Source organism: Myxine glutinosa, chromosome 12 (assembly GCF_964187855.1).
Source record: "Myxine glutinosa chromosome 12, kmMyxGlut1.1, whole genome shotgun sequence".
Classification (NCBI taxonomy): domain Eukaryota; kingdom Metazoa; phylum Chordata; class Myxini; order Myxiniformes; family Myxinidae; genus Myxine; species Myxine glutinosa.
Genome location: NC_136272.1, coordinates 25784230 through 25801130, shown reverse-complemented (window position 1 = coordinate 25801130; position 16901 = coordinate 25784230). Strand labels below are relative to the sequence as shown.

At 49.2% G+C, this 16901-nt stretch overlaps 1 protein-coding gene across 6 annotated transcripts in view; it reads right to left on the bottom strand.

Annotated features, from left to right (window-relative positions):
• Positions 1-16901, bottom strand: part of LOC137438082 (transcription factor CP2) — a 176642-nt gene that overhangs the window by 85298 nt on the left and 74443 nt on the right. For all 6 annotated transcript variants that reach the window (XR_013621062.1, XR_013621063.1, XM_078766601.1 and 3 more), the window contains 2 exons: positions 7388-7498; positions 1467-1574 (listed from right to left, as the gene is read on the bottom strand). Coding sequence is in view for 4 of the 6 variants with exons in the window: in XM_078766601.1 (XP_078622727.1) it covers positions 1467-1574; positions 7388-7498 (219 nt within the window). In the remaining 2 variants the exon portion in view is untranslated. The remainder of the gene's footprint in view (positions 1-1466; positions 1575-7387; positions 7499-16901) is intronic.

Below are 16901 nucleotides of genomic sequence, written 5' to 3'. Positions count from 1 at the left end.
GGCGATACCCCACATCGGATGGTTCTGGCTTGGACCGTTGGGATGGGAAGTGCGGCCCTCAGACGTCCGCTCCGAAGGTTCGGATTGGGACACTGGAATCTCTGGTCCGCCTGGTCGGCCCTAAGGTGGGGACGGGGGCTTTGGACGAGAACGACAACGGCCCGCCGGATCACTCGATTCAGGTGCGATGGGCGGGTCCCCTAATGGAACGCTTTTCGCTTCCTATATCAAGGGTCACGGGGTCAGGAGAAAAGGAATGTATGGAGACAAAAGGTCTGAAGGTGAATATCGGAAAGACGAAGGTGATGGCAAGTGGTAAAGCATGTGGTGAGGTGGAAAGAACTGGGAAATGGCCGTGTGCTGTGTGCAGGAAGGGTGTCGGAGTGAACTCCATTCAATGTACAATGTGCGCTGAGTGGGTTCATCAAAAATGTAGTGGTCTGAGAGGGTCATTTACCAGTGTGGCAGCTACATTCAAATGTAAGGTGTGCACAGAGGGAGCTGCAGATGGAGGAAATGTTGAGTTGGATCTTGGAGACGGCGTGAAGCTGGAAGGTGTGAAAACATTTTGCTACCTCGGAGACATGCTGAATGGGGAAGGTGGATCAGACTCGGCAACGGTTGCTCGAGTGAGATGTGCATGGAAGACGTTTCGGGAACTGAGTGGCGTGCTGATGAGGAGGAGAGTGTCGCTGAAGCTGAAGGGAAAGGTGTATGCTGCATGTGTGAGAAGTGTTATGATTTATGGGAGCGAGACATGGGTAATGAACGTAGAGCAGCAACGAAGGCTGGAAAGGGTGGAAATGCGAATGGTTCGATGGATGTGCGGAGTATCGTTGAGAGAGAGGAAGACAAATGATGAATTGCGAAAGATGATGGGAATATTGCCTGTGATTGGTGCTGTGAAGAGGAACAGGTTGAGATGGTTTGGTCATGTGTTGAGGAAGGATGAAAGTGACTGGTTGAGAGGAGTGATGGAAGTTAATGTAGAAGGAAGTAGAGGACGGGGAAGACCGAGAAAGACTTGGCTAAAGATGGTGGAAGAAGAAATGCGGGCAAGGGGGTTAACAAGGAGAGATGCAGAAAATAGGGCAAAATGGAGAAGATTGTCAAGGGGACCGCAAGGCTAACCCCCGCTCTAGCAGGGAAAATGGCCTTAAAATGCATGTTGTATATCGTTTTGGCCCTGTCTCTCATTGGTGACGAATTACTTTTAAAATTCCTCGTATCCGGATCCAGATCTTCACCAAAATCTAATCATTTCGTCCTTGTCACATACACCATATTTCTGCCAAATTTCGTCCGAATCAGTCCACAACCTTTTGAGATATATTGTTCATAGACAGACAAACAGAAAACAGACAGACAGGGGTGAAAACATAACTACCGTCTATCTTCGATGTCGGAGGTAATAACATTATTTAACATATAATGGCCGATGTGAAGGAAGCAGCAAATAGCCTCACAGTGCCTCTTTTTGCCAAAAAATCTCCAACTTCACCAAGCATGCTCCGTTTTGTTGACTTCTTCTGTTCCTGGTCAATCACCTCACTTCCAGAAGCATCGATTGCCATCTGTGGAAATGTCATCATGAGAAACCTTGCTTACCCTTTTAATGTCACATTCACAGCAACAAAATAACGGTCAGCAACCAGAACAAAGTGATCACATGTCCTTCATCACCAGCAAAACAAACAATGAAAGCATTTATTTTTGCTCAGCTTCTTAAATATTCCTGAAGAGAATCAAACCATCAGTTTTGATGAATGACTCCAATGAACCCAATCAAAAGTATTTGAGAAACTAGAACGGAACTCAAAGAGTGTATCTCCACCAGGCTGAACAGTTTACACTTTGTATCCCACTGATGGGCCAGATCTGGATCTGGACAAGAACCAAAATCGAATCGGCTTGTTATTGTTGCCTACCCACCCATCTCATCCACCTAGTTTTGTCATAATTCGTCCACAACTTTTTGAAATATCATGCTGGATATCGTTTTTGGCCCCATCTTTCAATCGTGAAGAACCAGAGGAAATTTTTAAAAATTCGTATCCGGACGGATCTTCACTAAAAACTAACCAATTCTTCCTTGTCACACACACAACATGTCCACCAAGTTTCGTCCAAATCCATCCACAACTTTTTAAGATATCGTGTTATACAGTACATCGTTTTTAGAAAACAGGTCCACAAGTTCTCCATTCAGAGACAAAGTGCTATAATCCACATATTACACAAATTGATTTAATCCACACTGATGTCACGTAGTGTTTACCTTGATAAAAAAATAATAGACAAATTCCAAGTAAAAACTATTATTGTAAGAAAATTTTCATCTTATTCAGATATACAGGTAGTGGACAAAAAAATGGAAACACCTGGTTTAAATGAGAGACACCAAGCAACGACTACCACATAGGTGTGGCCCATGTGTTAATTAAGCAAATAACGTCCGAGCATCTTTCGGGGCATGTATTAAAATGTTGCACAGGCCCGATTGCCTATTATTATGGCTCGCATAGCTGCAAGAGCACGCTGCGTCCTTGGATGACTCCTCAGCACCATCCCGACACACCCCACTGTGTGTGTTACGGAATGAGGTGTTTTTACGGCAGCCGGAGTGCAAATTTTGAGAGAGGACCCAATACCCTGGTACTCATTTCGCCGACCTAAGAAGCATGACAGGCTGAATCAACCCCACCTGGTATTAATTCAACAGCTTAACGGGATTCAAATTCAGGACCTTAGGATCCCAAGCCCGCCGCCCTAAGCATCAGGACAACACCAGGTGTAGCTGCAAGAGGAGACCTCCCAAAGCCCCCAACCATAGAGCACGGTTGCCCAATGCGTTGATGAGCATGACACTGATGTTATCCATATGTCATGGCTTTCTCAGTCACCAAATCTGAACCCAATAGAGCATTTATGAGATATTCTGAAACCACGTCAGAGACAGCGTTTTTCCAGCTCCATCAAACAAGTTTGAGTCGATTGACTTTCTCGTGGAAGAATGGTGCTGCATCCCTCCTGTACAATTGCAGACAATGGTGGACTCTATGCCATGGTGCATAGAGGCAGTACCGTTCACACGTGGTGGCTCAACCCTCTATGAAAGAGACTTTACTTCGATGTTTCCATTTTTTTCCACTACCTGTATGTAACCAGTTATTATATGAGGATAACTTTCGATCATCGTATTATTTCTCCACAAAATTATAAATCGTCAGGATTGACTGTGAACAACAACGACCTTAAGCCAAGAGAGTTAGAGAGACAAATCCCGCATATTTTTCTGCAGTTTTCGTTTCCGCATATTTTTCTGCAGTTTTCGTTCACAACCATGTTCGTAGATATTTTGTCTGATTATCGGCAGTCACTGAACTCAGTAAATAGTACTATTAATATCACTGTCCTTTAAAAGAAGTGTAGAATTTTAAAAGAAGTTCCAGCTGCTCCACGAGCCTCGAATTTGTGTACAAAAAAGTCAAATGTTCGCCATATTGAAACAAAGCGATGCCGACTGTATCCCACAACTTCTTGCAGTAACAATATGTCGAGGGGCCACTACAATCTTGCCGTCAGCCGTTGAAAATCCCACATCGCTCCCATGCACCAGAATTACAATTCCTTCTCTGGGTTTGAGCACATTTTACAACAAGCATAAAGGCAAACATCTCGATGTAATTTGATTTTAAATACAAACCTCTTGTTTTTGTGATTTATATAGACTCCCATTAAAATGAACACCCAATAAGATGAGTTTTGATAAATCCAACATTGTTGACAGGGGTATCGTATCAACACATGATACCCCGGTCAACAAATTTAATAAACGCATTTGGCTGAATACCATTCATGCCTTCATCATCTGGTTGATTGTTCAGTCTCACTAAGGAGTCTCACTACGGTAGCTTATTTTTGTTTAGGATTTCTCAAGAGTGTACATTTTCATGTTAGCACAGGAGTTTCCTGATAATTGGCATTTTCCACAAACCATAAAACGGTGGTCTTTCTGGTTTTACATGAGGATGTTCCAAGTACATTACCATTCCATTTGTGCACTCGAGGGCCGTTTTAATTCCAGGCAACGCAACTTCAATCCATCTCAATCTCGATAATTTCGCTGGTCAGAATTTTTTTTTTCCGTTATCGCTTGTGCTGACTTTTGTGTGTTGTGCTGTTACAGCCTTATGAGGCCAATCTACACGATGATTTACAGTAGTTTGAATACATAGCATCAAACTGCTCCTTTAATGGCGGTTGCTACTGTTAAAATGTGTTTAAAACATGGCAGCTTCGCCACTAACCTATGACTCGTCACACTCATGCTATTTCATATTTACTTCACTGGTCATGAGCGAACATCACAAAATAAAAGCATACAATTAATTTGTTGCATTATTATATTTGTTGCATGAAACTTTTTTATTTTTCGTGAGTACACTATTGTTTAAAGTGAATTCAGAATGTGGCAAAATCACTGACAACTTGCCACACTTTTGTTGTACTGCATGAGACTAAACGAGTTTCACATTCACTTTCTCAATGATAATTAAATGTTTTCCAAATTATTTCAAGAGTATCTACCGCATAAAACGTAGTGTGTGTTCGTACATATGTCGGATGTCTGTCCCCCTTCATAAGGACGATTTAAGTAGGTTTTTAAAGGCCAATCTCTTAACACGACTGTGTGTTCACTATGGTCAAAACACCCAAAAGATTCCAAGGACTCAAAATACCCAGAGGACCACGAAGACCCGCAGGACCCAAAATACCGTGAGGACACAATAGACAGTGAGGTGAGGACCCAATAGACAGTGAGGACCGAATAGACCCCGAGGACCCAAAAGACCCAGAGGAGCCAAAAATATCCCAAAGTCCCAATAGACCCCGAGGACCCAAAAATATCCCAAAGTCCCAAAAGACCACAAGGACTGAAAAGACCTCGAGGACCCAAACACCCAAAAGAAGAGAAATTGCGACTCTTATATTGGAATTGGAGACGATGACTTGCAAACAGAGCGTTAAGGGCGGTGTACAGAAGCGTTTTTTTCAGCTCACCTGAACTTTAGTCTGGTGAGCTAATGCAGCCGAGCAGTATCTGGAGGTTAGTGAGTGAGTGAATGAGTGAGTGAATGAGTGAGTGAGTGAGTGAGTGAGTGAGTTTGTTCATTCGTAAACACTTCAGGCATTGTCACTTGAACCAAACACACAATTTTGATGAAACCTGGCCACAAGCTGAATACCTGATGCCCACGCAACGAAGGTATATTGACCGCATCAAAATCTGTGCTCATTAAGGGGGTTTGGGTCTGCAGGTGGTTTTTTGACCCCTCCCCCCAAAATAGATATTTGCTCTCTTCTCCAAAACTACAGACACTATTTCGATGAAACTTGACCACAACCTTCATCACACATGTGGTACGAAAGTTTGTTCACAGCATAAACAAATATCAGGGTCTATGGGGAGCTGCGGGGGGTTTGGAGTGACTGTTGCTCCTGCTCCAAATGGATTTGTTCGTAATACTGCAACTTCAGGACCCACGGTCCAATTTTTTGTTCAATAACAATAAATACAAGGGGCCGGGAGGTGAAATTCCCTGCACGTGATGTGTCACTCACGTAGTGTAAAACGAGCGTTAATTTACATCCATAGGATGTCTCATAAATAAAGAAGATATAAACACAACTAACACTCGGGCGAGGCTTCAGACTTTGGCATGCTCACAAGACGGTACCGTCGAAACAAAATATCCCAGCAGATAAAGAAAATAGGGCCACATTTGTGCATATGTTTTAAAATAACACTTTTTATCGCTACGAAACATAATAGCTTCCAGTCTCTTTCAATATTTCGAATAAAATACCTCAAACCCGCCATTTTTGACGGGCCTTTATACTAGTTTAATATAAGCTCCAGTCAGTGTGCTGACATTAATTTTATAAATAATATGTGAGTAATCCTGCAACACAAATAACAAGTTGTGTCACCCGAACAAGAATGGGTTATTTAGAATCTAAGAAGCATTAAGAAGTGGTTAGCTAAGATCAAGTCATAAAAAGCAGAGCAGGAGTTGACCTCTAGACCAGCCAAACATACATGGCAGTCCGATTTCCGCCCCTCTCCCTACAGAGCTAGTGATGTGCCACCGCCAGAGCAAACATGAGATGAGAGGCGGATATACATTGTAACGTATGATATGAGGTCAGTGACGATGTCGTTATTTCACATCTTTACATTTTATACGACCTTTAAAATATATATTTTATTTCAAATGAATTATATACTTGAATACTGCAGAACACAAATCACCTTCTTAGCGCTTTCAAAAACCTCCAAGTTTTGCTGTACTTGGACATGTTAAATAAGGTGGTGCATAAGACTGCATCAATGGCGCTAAACTTACAGAATTTTTTATACGACCTTCAAAATAATTATTTTGTTTAAATTGAATTATAAACCTGAACAATACATCGGGTAAGGTGTTGTATGAACTCTCTGGTTTGAATAAGCATTGAAAGTTTTTATTGCAAAGTTGACCTTCTGCATCTGAAAATAATGTGGTACAGCAAGTTTTAGGAGAAATTGGTCCAGGAGCTTGGAGAAAATATGCACGCACACAGCCAGGGATCGAATCCATCACAGCTATAAACTGTGTCATTCTGGTGTGTCACAGGTAGAGTGATTCTTGAACGTGTGCGCCGTTCCTCAGATTTTTTTTTTTTTTTTTTTTTTTTTTGTATACAAGATCGAGGCTCGTGAAAGAGCGAACATTAATCACACAGAAAGACAAACAGACACATAAAACAAATAACATCGGGAGCGGTAGACAAGATGGGGAGAGAGGGGGAAGGACACAAACACAACATTTGAGAGCAGGGACCGAGAGACATGGAGACATCGAGAGATCTGTGGGAGGGAGAGGGCTTTGGGGGGGAGGCATGTGAAGGGGGGGAGGCATGTGAAGGGGGGGAGGCATGTGAAAGGGGGGGGGGGGGTGGGAGAGGTATAAACATATGGACTGCCATGGAGATGGACTTTAAATGGGAGTTCCATCTGTCGGCATTAGTTGGTGGATGTCAAAGATCCCACAGAGTCCATCGTAAAGGGGAGGCAAGCTATCTCCGGCACCATGAACAAATTACAAATTCCCGCTCTAACCTAAAAGGGGCAATGCATCAGCGACACCACCCTGCCTCTGTAACTGACACTAACCCACAGCCACAAACTGCATCCTAATGATGACAACAATCTGTCACCATGCTCCATGAGCCATGTCACCACACAGAACAGACTAAGATGAAACAGAATGCAAAGAACAGATCCAAGACGAACCATAACGAAAAGAACAGGAGGAAGAGGTGGTGCGGGAACATTTCATACCTCTGTCAAGATAGTTGCCTCAAAAGACGGCTGATATTTTTCCTTCTCCTGTGGTGTTCTCTTATCCATTTTCTCTCTGTCGGTTTTCTGTTTCCGGTCTGCCCCTTTTGGCTGCAGAGCAATGGTCAACAAAAACAAATTTGATTTGAAGTATCACGATTGTTGAGAATAAACCTGTTGTATCAAAATGGACAATAAATATTGTGTAAGATCAAAGATTTTGATGTAAATTGGTGTTGAGTTTGCACACACACACGATTATAAACCTTAGCACATATGACATTGAAAACATTCTGTCAAACTGTAACTCAGTTGGGAAGTCAAAATCTTACTTTTTGGCATAGTTTAAGTTTTTTGAAAAGACATCACTCATTCATGATATCTATTATAGGAGTATACATGACAATAAATATTTACCTTGTTTTGTAAATTTTACTATTCATTTTCATTTTATTTTACTACTAGGTGTTTTTACCTGCCGCTTTGCTGACGAATCTAATCGAAACTCTTTCAAATGTTCCGTGTGCGTACAAATTGAAAATAAAAGTATAGTCCAAGAGCATTAGCACCAAATAAGGTGAAACCCGGAACAAATTCAAACAAAGCTGAAAATTTCAGGATATGTTCAGAAAACTGTCCTGAATAACATACTAAAAGTCCCCAGACATCGCCCTTGTGCTTCAGTGGAAATTCAAGATGGCGTCCAAAATGGCGGCAATTTTGGCATTTTATCATATTACCACCTAAAAACATGATAGAAATGCAAACAGGGTGTCAAAATACATGTTTTCAAGCACGAGGATTAGCTCTGGTGTTGGGCTAGTGGCTAGGGTGCCAGCTTAGGATCCTAGGATCCTGGGTTCGCATCCTGGTCGATCGCCGAATTAATGCCAGGGGGGTTGACTCAGCCTGTCATCCTTCCGAGGTCGGCTAATTTGAGTACCAGTTCACTGGTAATTCCCTGTTTGTCGTTAAAGGCGGCAAAAAGGGTTGGCGTCAGGAAGGGCATCCGGCCGTAAAACATTGCTTCAAAAAGGGGACCAAAAAAAAACAACAACTACCACGGTCCCCGAAAAGGCCAACCCCCGCTTTGCGGGGAAAAATGGCCTCTAAACGGTGGGTTTTTTTTAAGCACGAGGATTGTTTTAAAGATTACATTATGAGTTTATAGGATTTATATGTGTCATTTTCAAGGTCAAATGATATTTATCAAGGTCATTGTTGGCCAAAAACGGCCGTAACTCTGAAACATATTATCTAGGCTCTTAGGACCTAGGTTTATTCTATTATAGGTTTATACTAGGTTTATTTTATAATATGTCTTATTCCCACTGGGCGACGCGATGGTATTGTGACGTCATAGGCGAATGACGTCATAGGCGAATGATGTCACGCTAGATGACCTGACTTCTCAGTAGTAGTCTCACGTCACTGTGTTGTCACTTTTAGCATCATCATCACAAATCAATGTATTTGATTGTGATAGAGAAATGAACAAACTGTATCTAAAGTACTCAAAAACATACTACTGGTAAGTTTATGATTTTTGGCACATTGTGTCTCCGCTAAGACGTTATGCGCTTGACCTTGCTTGAATTGTGTTGCTTGTGCCAAGGACAATCTAAAAAAGAAATATATGATATATCCGCTATGATAGAAACTAGTAGCAAAATCGCACTCAAACGAAGGAAACCCTTCAGCAATGTTCAGACCATTGAATATAAGGACAGTGCTTCGAAACGCGCAAGAGAAAGATGTGATGAGTGGGGCAACAAAGTTGCCAAGAGAATAGATGCTGTCATAGATTTGGTAGCAGCTGAGGCCAAATACCATAGAGCCTGTGGTGTTGAGTTCTTTACTAATACTGAGAAAACACAATCCGTTGGCAAACCAGCTGACGCTGTAAGAGATTATGCCTTCAATACACTCTGTTCATTTATAGATGAGAATGATGAATGTCAGTTTTCTATTTCGGTGCTCATGGAACATATGGAAACGTTTCTTCAAGGTGAAGAAGGGTATTCCATCAAATACTTCAAACAGAAGCTGAACGAACGTTATGGTGAGGACATCATCATCACAAGTATCCCTGGAAAGACAAGCATTGTCAGTTTTCGTGACTCTGTGCACCGGATCCTTTGTGAAAAGTGGGTGACCGACAGAACAACTGGGAATTATAACGAAAATGATCAAATAATTGAAATGGCTGCATCAATTATTCTTGATGATATTCGCTTATCAATTTATGATCTCACTGAATACCCCACAATGAAAGACACTGAGAATGGTAACACCTTGATTCCTGACTCACTAAAGCGTTTCTTGCAAAAATTGCTAGATCCGAAGGATAAACAGTCTAGAGTTGTAAACAGACTGTGCACGGCCATAGCCCATTCCATCATTTCAACCTGCAGGCCGAGGTCATTTAGCTCACCATTGCTACTTGCCATTGCATTGTACATACATCGCAACTACGCCTCACGTGAGCTGATAGATATCCTGAGCAGTATCACCTTTGCTGACGATTACAAGGAAGTGCAACGCTTTGAGAATAGTCTAATACCCACTTGCGAACCTTCCTATGGCTTGAATGGTTTTACGCAATTTGTGTTTGACAATGCGGACTTCAACGTAGCTACGCTGACCGGTCACAACACATTCCATGCTACGGGTGGAATAGCATGTGTAACTCCTTACGGAACAGTGGATAAGTCGCCCATCAAGCGCACAGCGAAAGCACCATCAACAGAGCTATTAGGTACATTTGCGCAAATCCCCATCAAGACTTATAGCAAACCGCCAGTTCCTGGGCTTCAGTGTGTAACAGTTGAGTCTCTGAACATTTCTGACAGTCAAATTCTTCAAGCGACAGCTTTTGATTTGGTTTGGATGCTTGGGTATGTGTTGAACCTATCATCTCGAGTTCCTTGGAGTGGATTCATGAAAACTGTTGTGAGGAATGTCGTTTCATACCTCCAGAATTGAAACTCTCCCCTTCATCAATCTTGATCCTAGTAACCCCAGCACCATCTACTCTGCACTGTGTTTTGCCCAAGAACAAAGTGAAAAACATGATCTGAAAATCTGTCCTGTAAATTTTGATCAGCCTTTGTTCCAGAAGGCTTCAGAAATAGTTGCTGCTTCCAACGACTTGGACAGAGTGATTGTTCGACTTGGTGGATTTCATCTTCTGATGTCATATCTTGGTAGTATAGGCCATATCATGTCAGGGAGTGGGTTAGCGGAACTGTGGGGAAGAGTGTATGCCAATGGGTCTGTGGTACACATGCTGACTGGCCATGCTTACTCTCGAGCAGTGCGGGCTCACATTCTCTCCTTGTTAGCTCTCATAAGTGTCCTGCTGAAGAAGTCTGACTCGTTAAACCAGACTGACAGAGAACACCTGGCCTGTGTGCACGACAACACTATTCACCAAGATGTAGGCACCGCTAATGTAGAAGAGGACGAAATTGTTACGCAGTTCCACCAACTACTGTCACAACAGCTTGACCAAGCAGCTAGCCATAGTAGAACTGGCAAGCTATGGGTGCAATACGTTCATCAGGTTATCCTGATGCTGAACTTTGTCAGAGCTGAGAGGACAGGTGATTGGAAGCTCCACCTTCACAGTGTAAGGGAGATGATTCCACATTTCCACGCAGCTGGTCATCTTCCTTATGCCAAATCTGCCAGACTCTACCTCCAGCAGATGGAATCCATCAACAAAGTCATGCCACCTGATGAGTATAGTTTGTTCACTGACAAAGGTTACTTCACAATCCGCCAAGCTAATTAATTCTGGGCTGGGAATTTCTCTGATCAAACAATCGAGCAGTTCTTGATGAGGATGCTGAAAATGAGTGGGGGAATGACCCATGGTCGAGGTATTACCGACAGTACCTTGGCAAAATGGGTTCATGCTTTACCTCAATGTGTCCCTGTCTGTGATGATCTGGAGGAGTTCACTGGTGTACACACAACTAACTCGGAACAACATAAGGATCTCCGTTCATCCACCAAAGAAAAATTCAACACGGATCATGGTGTTTTCGTGCAGTGGTTGCAGGCGCATCCACCATTTGCTGGTTATCAACGAGACCGTCTGGTGTCAATCGCGACTGGAGTTGTAGCTGATGTCTCGGTCAACTGTGATGATGCAGTGAACGTTGGTCTTACTGCGGCCTCTAGGATAGCCGGCAATCGCTTCACAGAGATCACACTGCACCGCAGCGACAAAGTGAAGACGTTGAATGATAAACATAATAGCATCAACATCAGGGGGCAAAACACAGTCGTGAATCCTGATCTCTTCTTCAACAAGATAAACTGTGTCTTGAAGACTAGCTCGGACCTGGAAGAGTTTCTGGCATACGAACTTGGCCCTCAACCTTCCTCCCTGTTTCACGATGGCGCCATGCGGAAGACAAACAAGAGTGCCCTAGGTACACTCCTGAAGTCGTTTGTCCCTGCACAGCCGGACATGCCCGACAAGTGTCGCGACGTTGTGGATGGGGGTCATCTGTTGCAGTCGGTGTTCTGGCCACAACCATCGAAGTACAGTGATGTGTGCCATTGTTACGTTTCCTATACTTTGAAACATTATGGAGCAGGCAACACTGTTGTATTTGATGGCTATAACACCAGCTCCACAAAGGCAGTTGAACAACAGCGGCGGGCAAAGAAAGCCACATCCAGTAACATCTTGTTTGACCATAACATGCAAACCACCACTTCCCAGGCAATCCCTTGCAGCCAACAGAGTGGGGATGGAGACTGCAGGATAACAATCTCATTCCCGTTGAAACAGACCAGCCCATTGCCCCTGACACTCTGCTGAACATGGTATCATGCTGCTGCAAAGCAGATGGCTGTGGCTCGTGGTGCGGTTGCAGGAAGCTTGGGTTACCTTGCTCCACCTTATGCGTCAAGTGCAATGGCCAGACCTGCAACAATGCTGCACCATTTCCATCACTGCTGGATGAAGATGGAGAAGATGAAGAGACTAGAACAGTTTTTCCTGACAGTGATGAAGACGATGATGATAAAATATAATCTTATAAGTAGTTGAATTTGTTCATAATCGATCGAATGACACATATAAGTCATATAAACTCATAATGTAATCTTTAAAACAATCCTCGTGCTTGAAAACATGTATTTTGACACCCTGTTTGCATTTCTATCATGTTTTTAGGTGGTAATGTAGCGACCCATGGGTCCCCCAAGCAAGACCGGCATCAGAATCTCCTTGCTCCAGCCGGTGACGTCACCGGCGGGGATCCACGGCGCCAGAGTGGCTGGTCACGTGACCGCCAAAGCGTGCCGCGCGTGCGGGTATAATGAGCTACACCTGTGGATCACGTGACCACCGAAGCACGCCTCGCTTGAGAGGCGTGGCTTTCGGTTTCGGTTTCGGTTTCTGGTTTTGCTTTATAAGGCAGCCCGATAAACGGGCTTTTCAGTGTTCCCGAGTTGGTTTTACGAATAAACATCTTCTCGGACGAGTTTGTGCCTTGCCATCCTTTTATCCGTATTCTGCTGGAGTCCGGACTCCTTCACTGGTGACCCCGACTTTGCAACACGGCAATGGACACCGCAGTGTCCCTCAAGCTGCCCACCTTCTGGGAAGCACATGCCGAGGTCTGGTTCGCGCAGGCGGACTCCCAGTTCGCCCTGCGTGGCATCACGGAGGATGCCACCCGCTACCATTACGTGGTCGCCGCGCTCGGCTCCGCGACCGCCGCCCGCTGCCTGAGCTTCCTCCAGTACCCGCCCGCTGACGGCAAGTACGACGCCATCAAGGCACTTCTGCTGGGCGCGTTCGCACTTTCCCCGGCTGAGCGCGCACGACGCCTGATCGACCTACCGGAGTTCGGCGATACGCGCCCGTCCGAGCGCATGGACTACATGCTCGCGTTGCTCGGCGAACACCCCTCGGATTTCCTGTTTCAGGAGCTCTTTCCTCGCCAGCTCCCGGCCCCGGTACGGGTCGCCCTGGCAGGTACGACCATCGTAAACCCCCGCGACCTCGCCAAGGAGGCCGACAAGATCGCTTCGGCGAGCCAGCTTGTCGGGGTGGCGGCCGGGAGCCTTCCCGCCCACCCGCCCGACGCCCGCGACGCAGTCTCCTTCCCGGAGACCGCCGGGCCGGCACGACTGGCAGCGGCGACGCCGCGTCACCCGGTCCCGACGCGTCGACCGGAGCCCCCGCCGGACCCGGCCTGGTGCTATTTCCACGCCAGGTTCGGGCGGCAGGCCCGATCATGCCGAACCCCGTGCATGTTCGACCCCGGGAAACGGGCGAGCCGGCGTTCCCTCCCAGCAATGAACGCCGGCCGTTCCGGAAACCTGCTGTTCATCGCGGACCGAGCGTCGGGGCGACGCTTCCTCTGCGACACCGGCACCCAGCTGAGCTTCATTCCCGCTTCGGCGGAGGACAGGCGGGCCGCCGTCTGCGGCCCCCCATTGGTCGCGGCCAACGGCTCCGCCATCCGCACTTTTGGCCCACGCACCGTCGCCCTCCGCTTCGGCAGCCAGCTCTTTCACTGGGAGTTCGAGACGGCGGACATCCCCATGGCTTTGCTCGGGGCCGATTTCTTGTGCGCCCACGGGCTGCTGGTAGACGTGAAACGCCGGCGTCTCGTCAACGCCGAGACTTTCAGCTCCCTGGCGTGCGCCCTGAGCCGGGCCGCACCCACTGAGTTTTCCTGCGCCCTCCCATTGGCGGACGACTTCGCACGTCTCCTCGCGGAGTTCCCGGCCCTCACGCGGCCGACGTTTTCGGCCATCGCGGTGAGGCAGGGCATCGAGCATCACATCCCCACTACGGGCCCGCCGGTGTACGCCCGGGCTCGCCGTCTCGACCCCGCCAAACTCGCCGTCGCCAAGGCCGAGTTCACGGCGCTGGAGCGCCTCGGCATCGTACGGCGCTCCGGCAGCGCCTGGGCCTCGCCGTTGCACATCGTCCCGAAGCCGGGGGGCGGATGGCGGCCATGCGGCGACTACCGCCGCCTCAACGACGCCACTACCCCCGACAGGTACCCCGTCCCGCACATCCAGGATTTTTCCACCCGGTTGGCGGGGCGGACCATTTTTTCTAAAGTGGACCTGATTAGGGGGTACCACCAGGTGCCCGTCCGCCCGGCCGACATCCCGAAGACGGCCGTGATCACACCTTTCGGCCTCTGAGTTCCTCCGGATGCCGTTCGACCTCAAAAACGCAGCGCAGGCGTTCCAGCGCCTGATGGACGGCGTGCTGCGCGACCTGCCGTTCCTCTTCACCTACCTGGACGACATCCTCGTCGCCAGCACGTCCAGAGCCGAGCACCTCCTCCACCTCCGGACGCTCTTCGGCCGCCTCAGCGAGCACGGCTTGATTGTCAACCCGGCCAAATGTCACTTTGGTGCGGCGACGATCGACTTTTTGGGCCACCGCATCACCCGGCACGGCGCTGTGCCGCTGCCGGCCAAAGTCGAGGCCATCGCCGCTTTCCCGCACCCCCGCTCCGTCAAGGCACTGCAGGAGTTCCTCAGGATGGTGAACTTCTACCACCGCTTCGTGCCCCGAGCGGCGCAACTCATGCGGCCCTTGTACGCCGCCCTCCGAGGCCAGCCGGCGAAGCACGACGTCGTCTGGTCCACGGACATGGACGCGGCTTTTGCCGGCGCGAAACGGGCCCTCGCCAACGCCACGCTGCTGGCCCACCCGGTACCCCGTGCCCCCATCGCCCTCACCACGGACGCCTCCGACTACGCCGTGGGCGCGGTCCATGAGCAATGGGTGAACGGGGCCTGGCAGCCGCTCGCGTTCTTCAGCCGGCAACTCCTGCCCAACGAGCTGAAGTACAGCACGTTCGACCGCGAGCTCCTCGGGCTGTACCTGGCTGTCCGCCATTTTCGCCACCTCCTGGAGGGCTGCCCATTCACGGCCTTTGTCGACCACAAGCTATTGATTTTCGCAATGGCCAAGGTCACGGAGCCGTGGTCGGCCCGCCAGCAGCGCCACCTCTCCGCCGTGTCGGAATACACCACGGACATCCGGCACGTCGCCGGGAAAGACAACACCGTGGCCGACTGCCTTTCTCGGGCCGGCGCCAACGCCGTCCACCTCGGCGTGGATTTCGCCCTGATGGCGACGGACCAGACCACCGACGGCACGGTGCAGGCGCTCAGGGTGGCAGACACGGGCCTCCGCTTGGCTGACGTCCCCTTCGCGGGCACGGTCCTGCTTTGCGACGTCTCCCAGGGCCGACCGCGCCCCGTCGTGCCGGTCTCCTGGCGGCGCCGCATTTTTGCTTCCCTCCACGACCTCTCGCACCCAGGCCGGAAGGCGTCCCAGAAGCTGGTGTCGGCACGCTTCGTCTGGCACGGGTTGCGACGAGACGTCCGCGACTGGGCCAACGCCTGCACAGCCTGCCAGCGGGCCAAGGTCCACCGTCATACCCTGGCTCCGTTGGCTCCTTTCACCGTGCCCGAGCGGCGTTTCGACCACGTCCACGTGGACCTGGTGGGTCCCCTGCCCCCATCGCGGGGGTTCACCCACCTGTTCAACATGGTGGACAGGACCACCAGGTGGCCGGAGGCCGTGCCCCTCACCTCCACCACCACCACCACCGCCGAAGTGGCGCAGGCGTTCATCGCCACCTGGGTCGCGCGCTTCGCCGCACCGGCGGACATCTCGTCCGACCGCGGCCCACAGTTCACGTCCGAACTTTGGGGCACGGTCGCCCGCACGTTGGGAGTCACTCTGCACCGCACCACGGCCTACCACCCCCAAGCCAACGGGTTGTGTGAGCGGTTTCACCGCTCCATGAAGGCCGCACTCATGGCCGGCCTCCAGGACGGCGGGTGGGCCGACCGGCTCCCGTGGGTCCTTTTGGGCCTCCGCATGGCCCCCAAGGAGGACCTCCAGGCGTCCACCGCCGAGCTGGTGTACGGCCAGACTCTCCGCGTCCCGGGCGAGTTCGTGCCCGACGCCACCAGCCCGTGGTCCGCCGCGCGCCAGCGCACGGACTTCCAGGAGGCCGCCCAACGTTTCGCCCCAGTGCCAACGTCCCGCCACGGCGACCCCCACTCCTACGTCCCCCCAGCACTCCGCACGGCGGAGTACGTCTTTGTGCGCCACGACGCGCACCGGGGGCCGCTCCGGCCACCTTACGACGGACCCTTCCGGGTCCTACGCCGGGACAACAAGTCCTTCATCGTCAGCATCGGCGGCCGGGCGGACCGGATCTCGATGGACCGCCTCAAACTGGCCCACATGGACGTCGGCCAGCCGCTACGGCTGGCTCTGCCACCGCGGCATGGCCGCCCACCGTCCACTACACCCCCCGTCCGACCATCCACCACCACACCGGACACCCCCCCCCCCCCTCCGCGACCGGCCAGGGGTTGTTTCGGTCGGGTCATCCGGACCCCCCTCAGGTTGACCTCCCTGGACCAAGTCCATTCTGGGGGGGTGTGTGTAGCGACCCATGGGTCCCCCAAGCAAGACCGGCATCAGAATCTCCTTGCT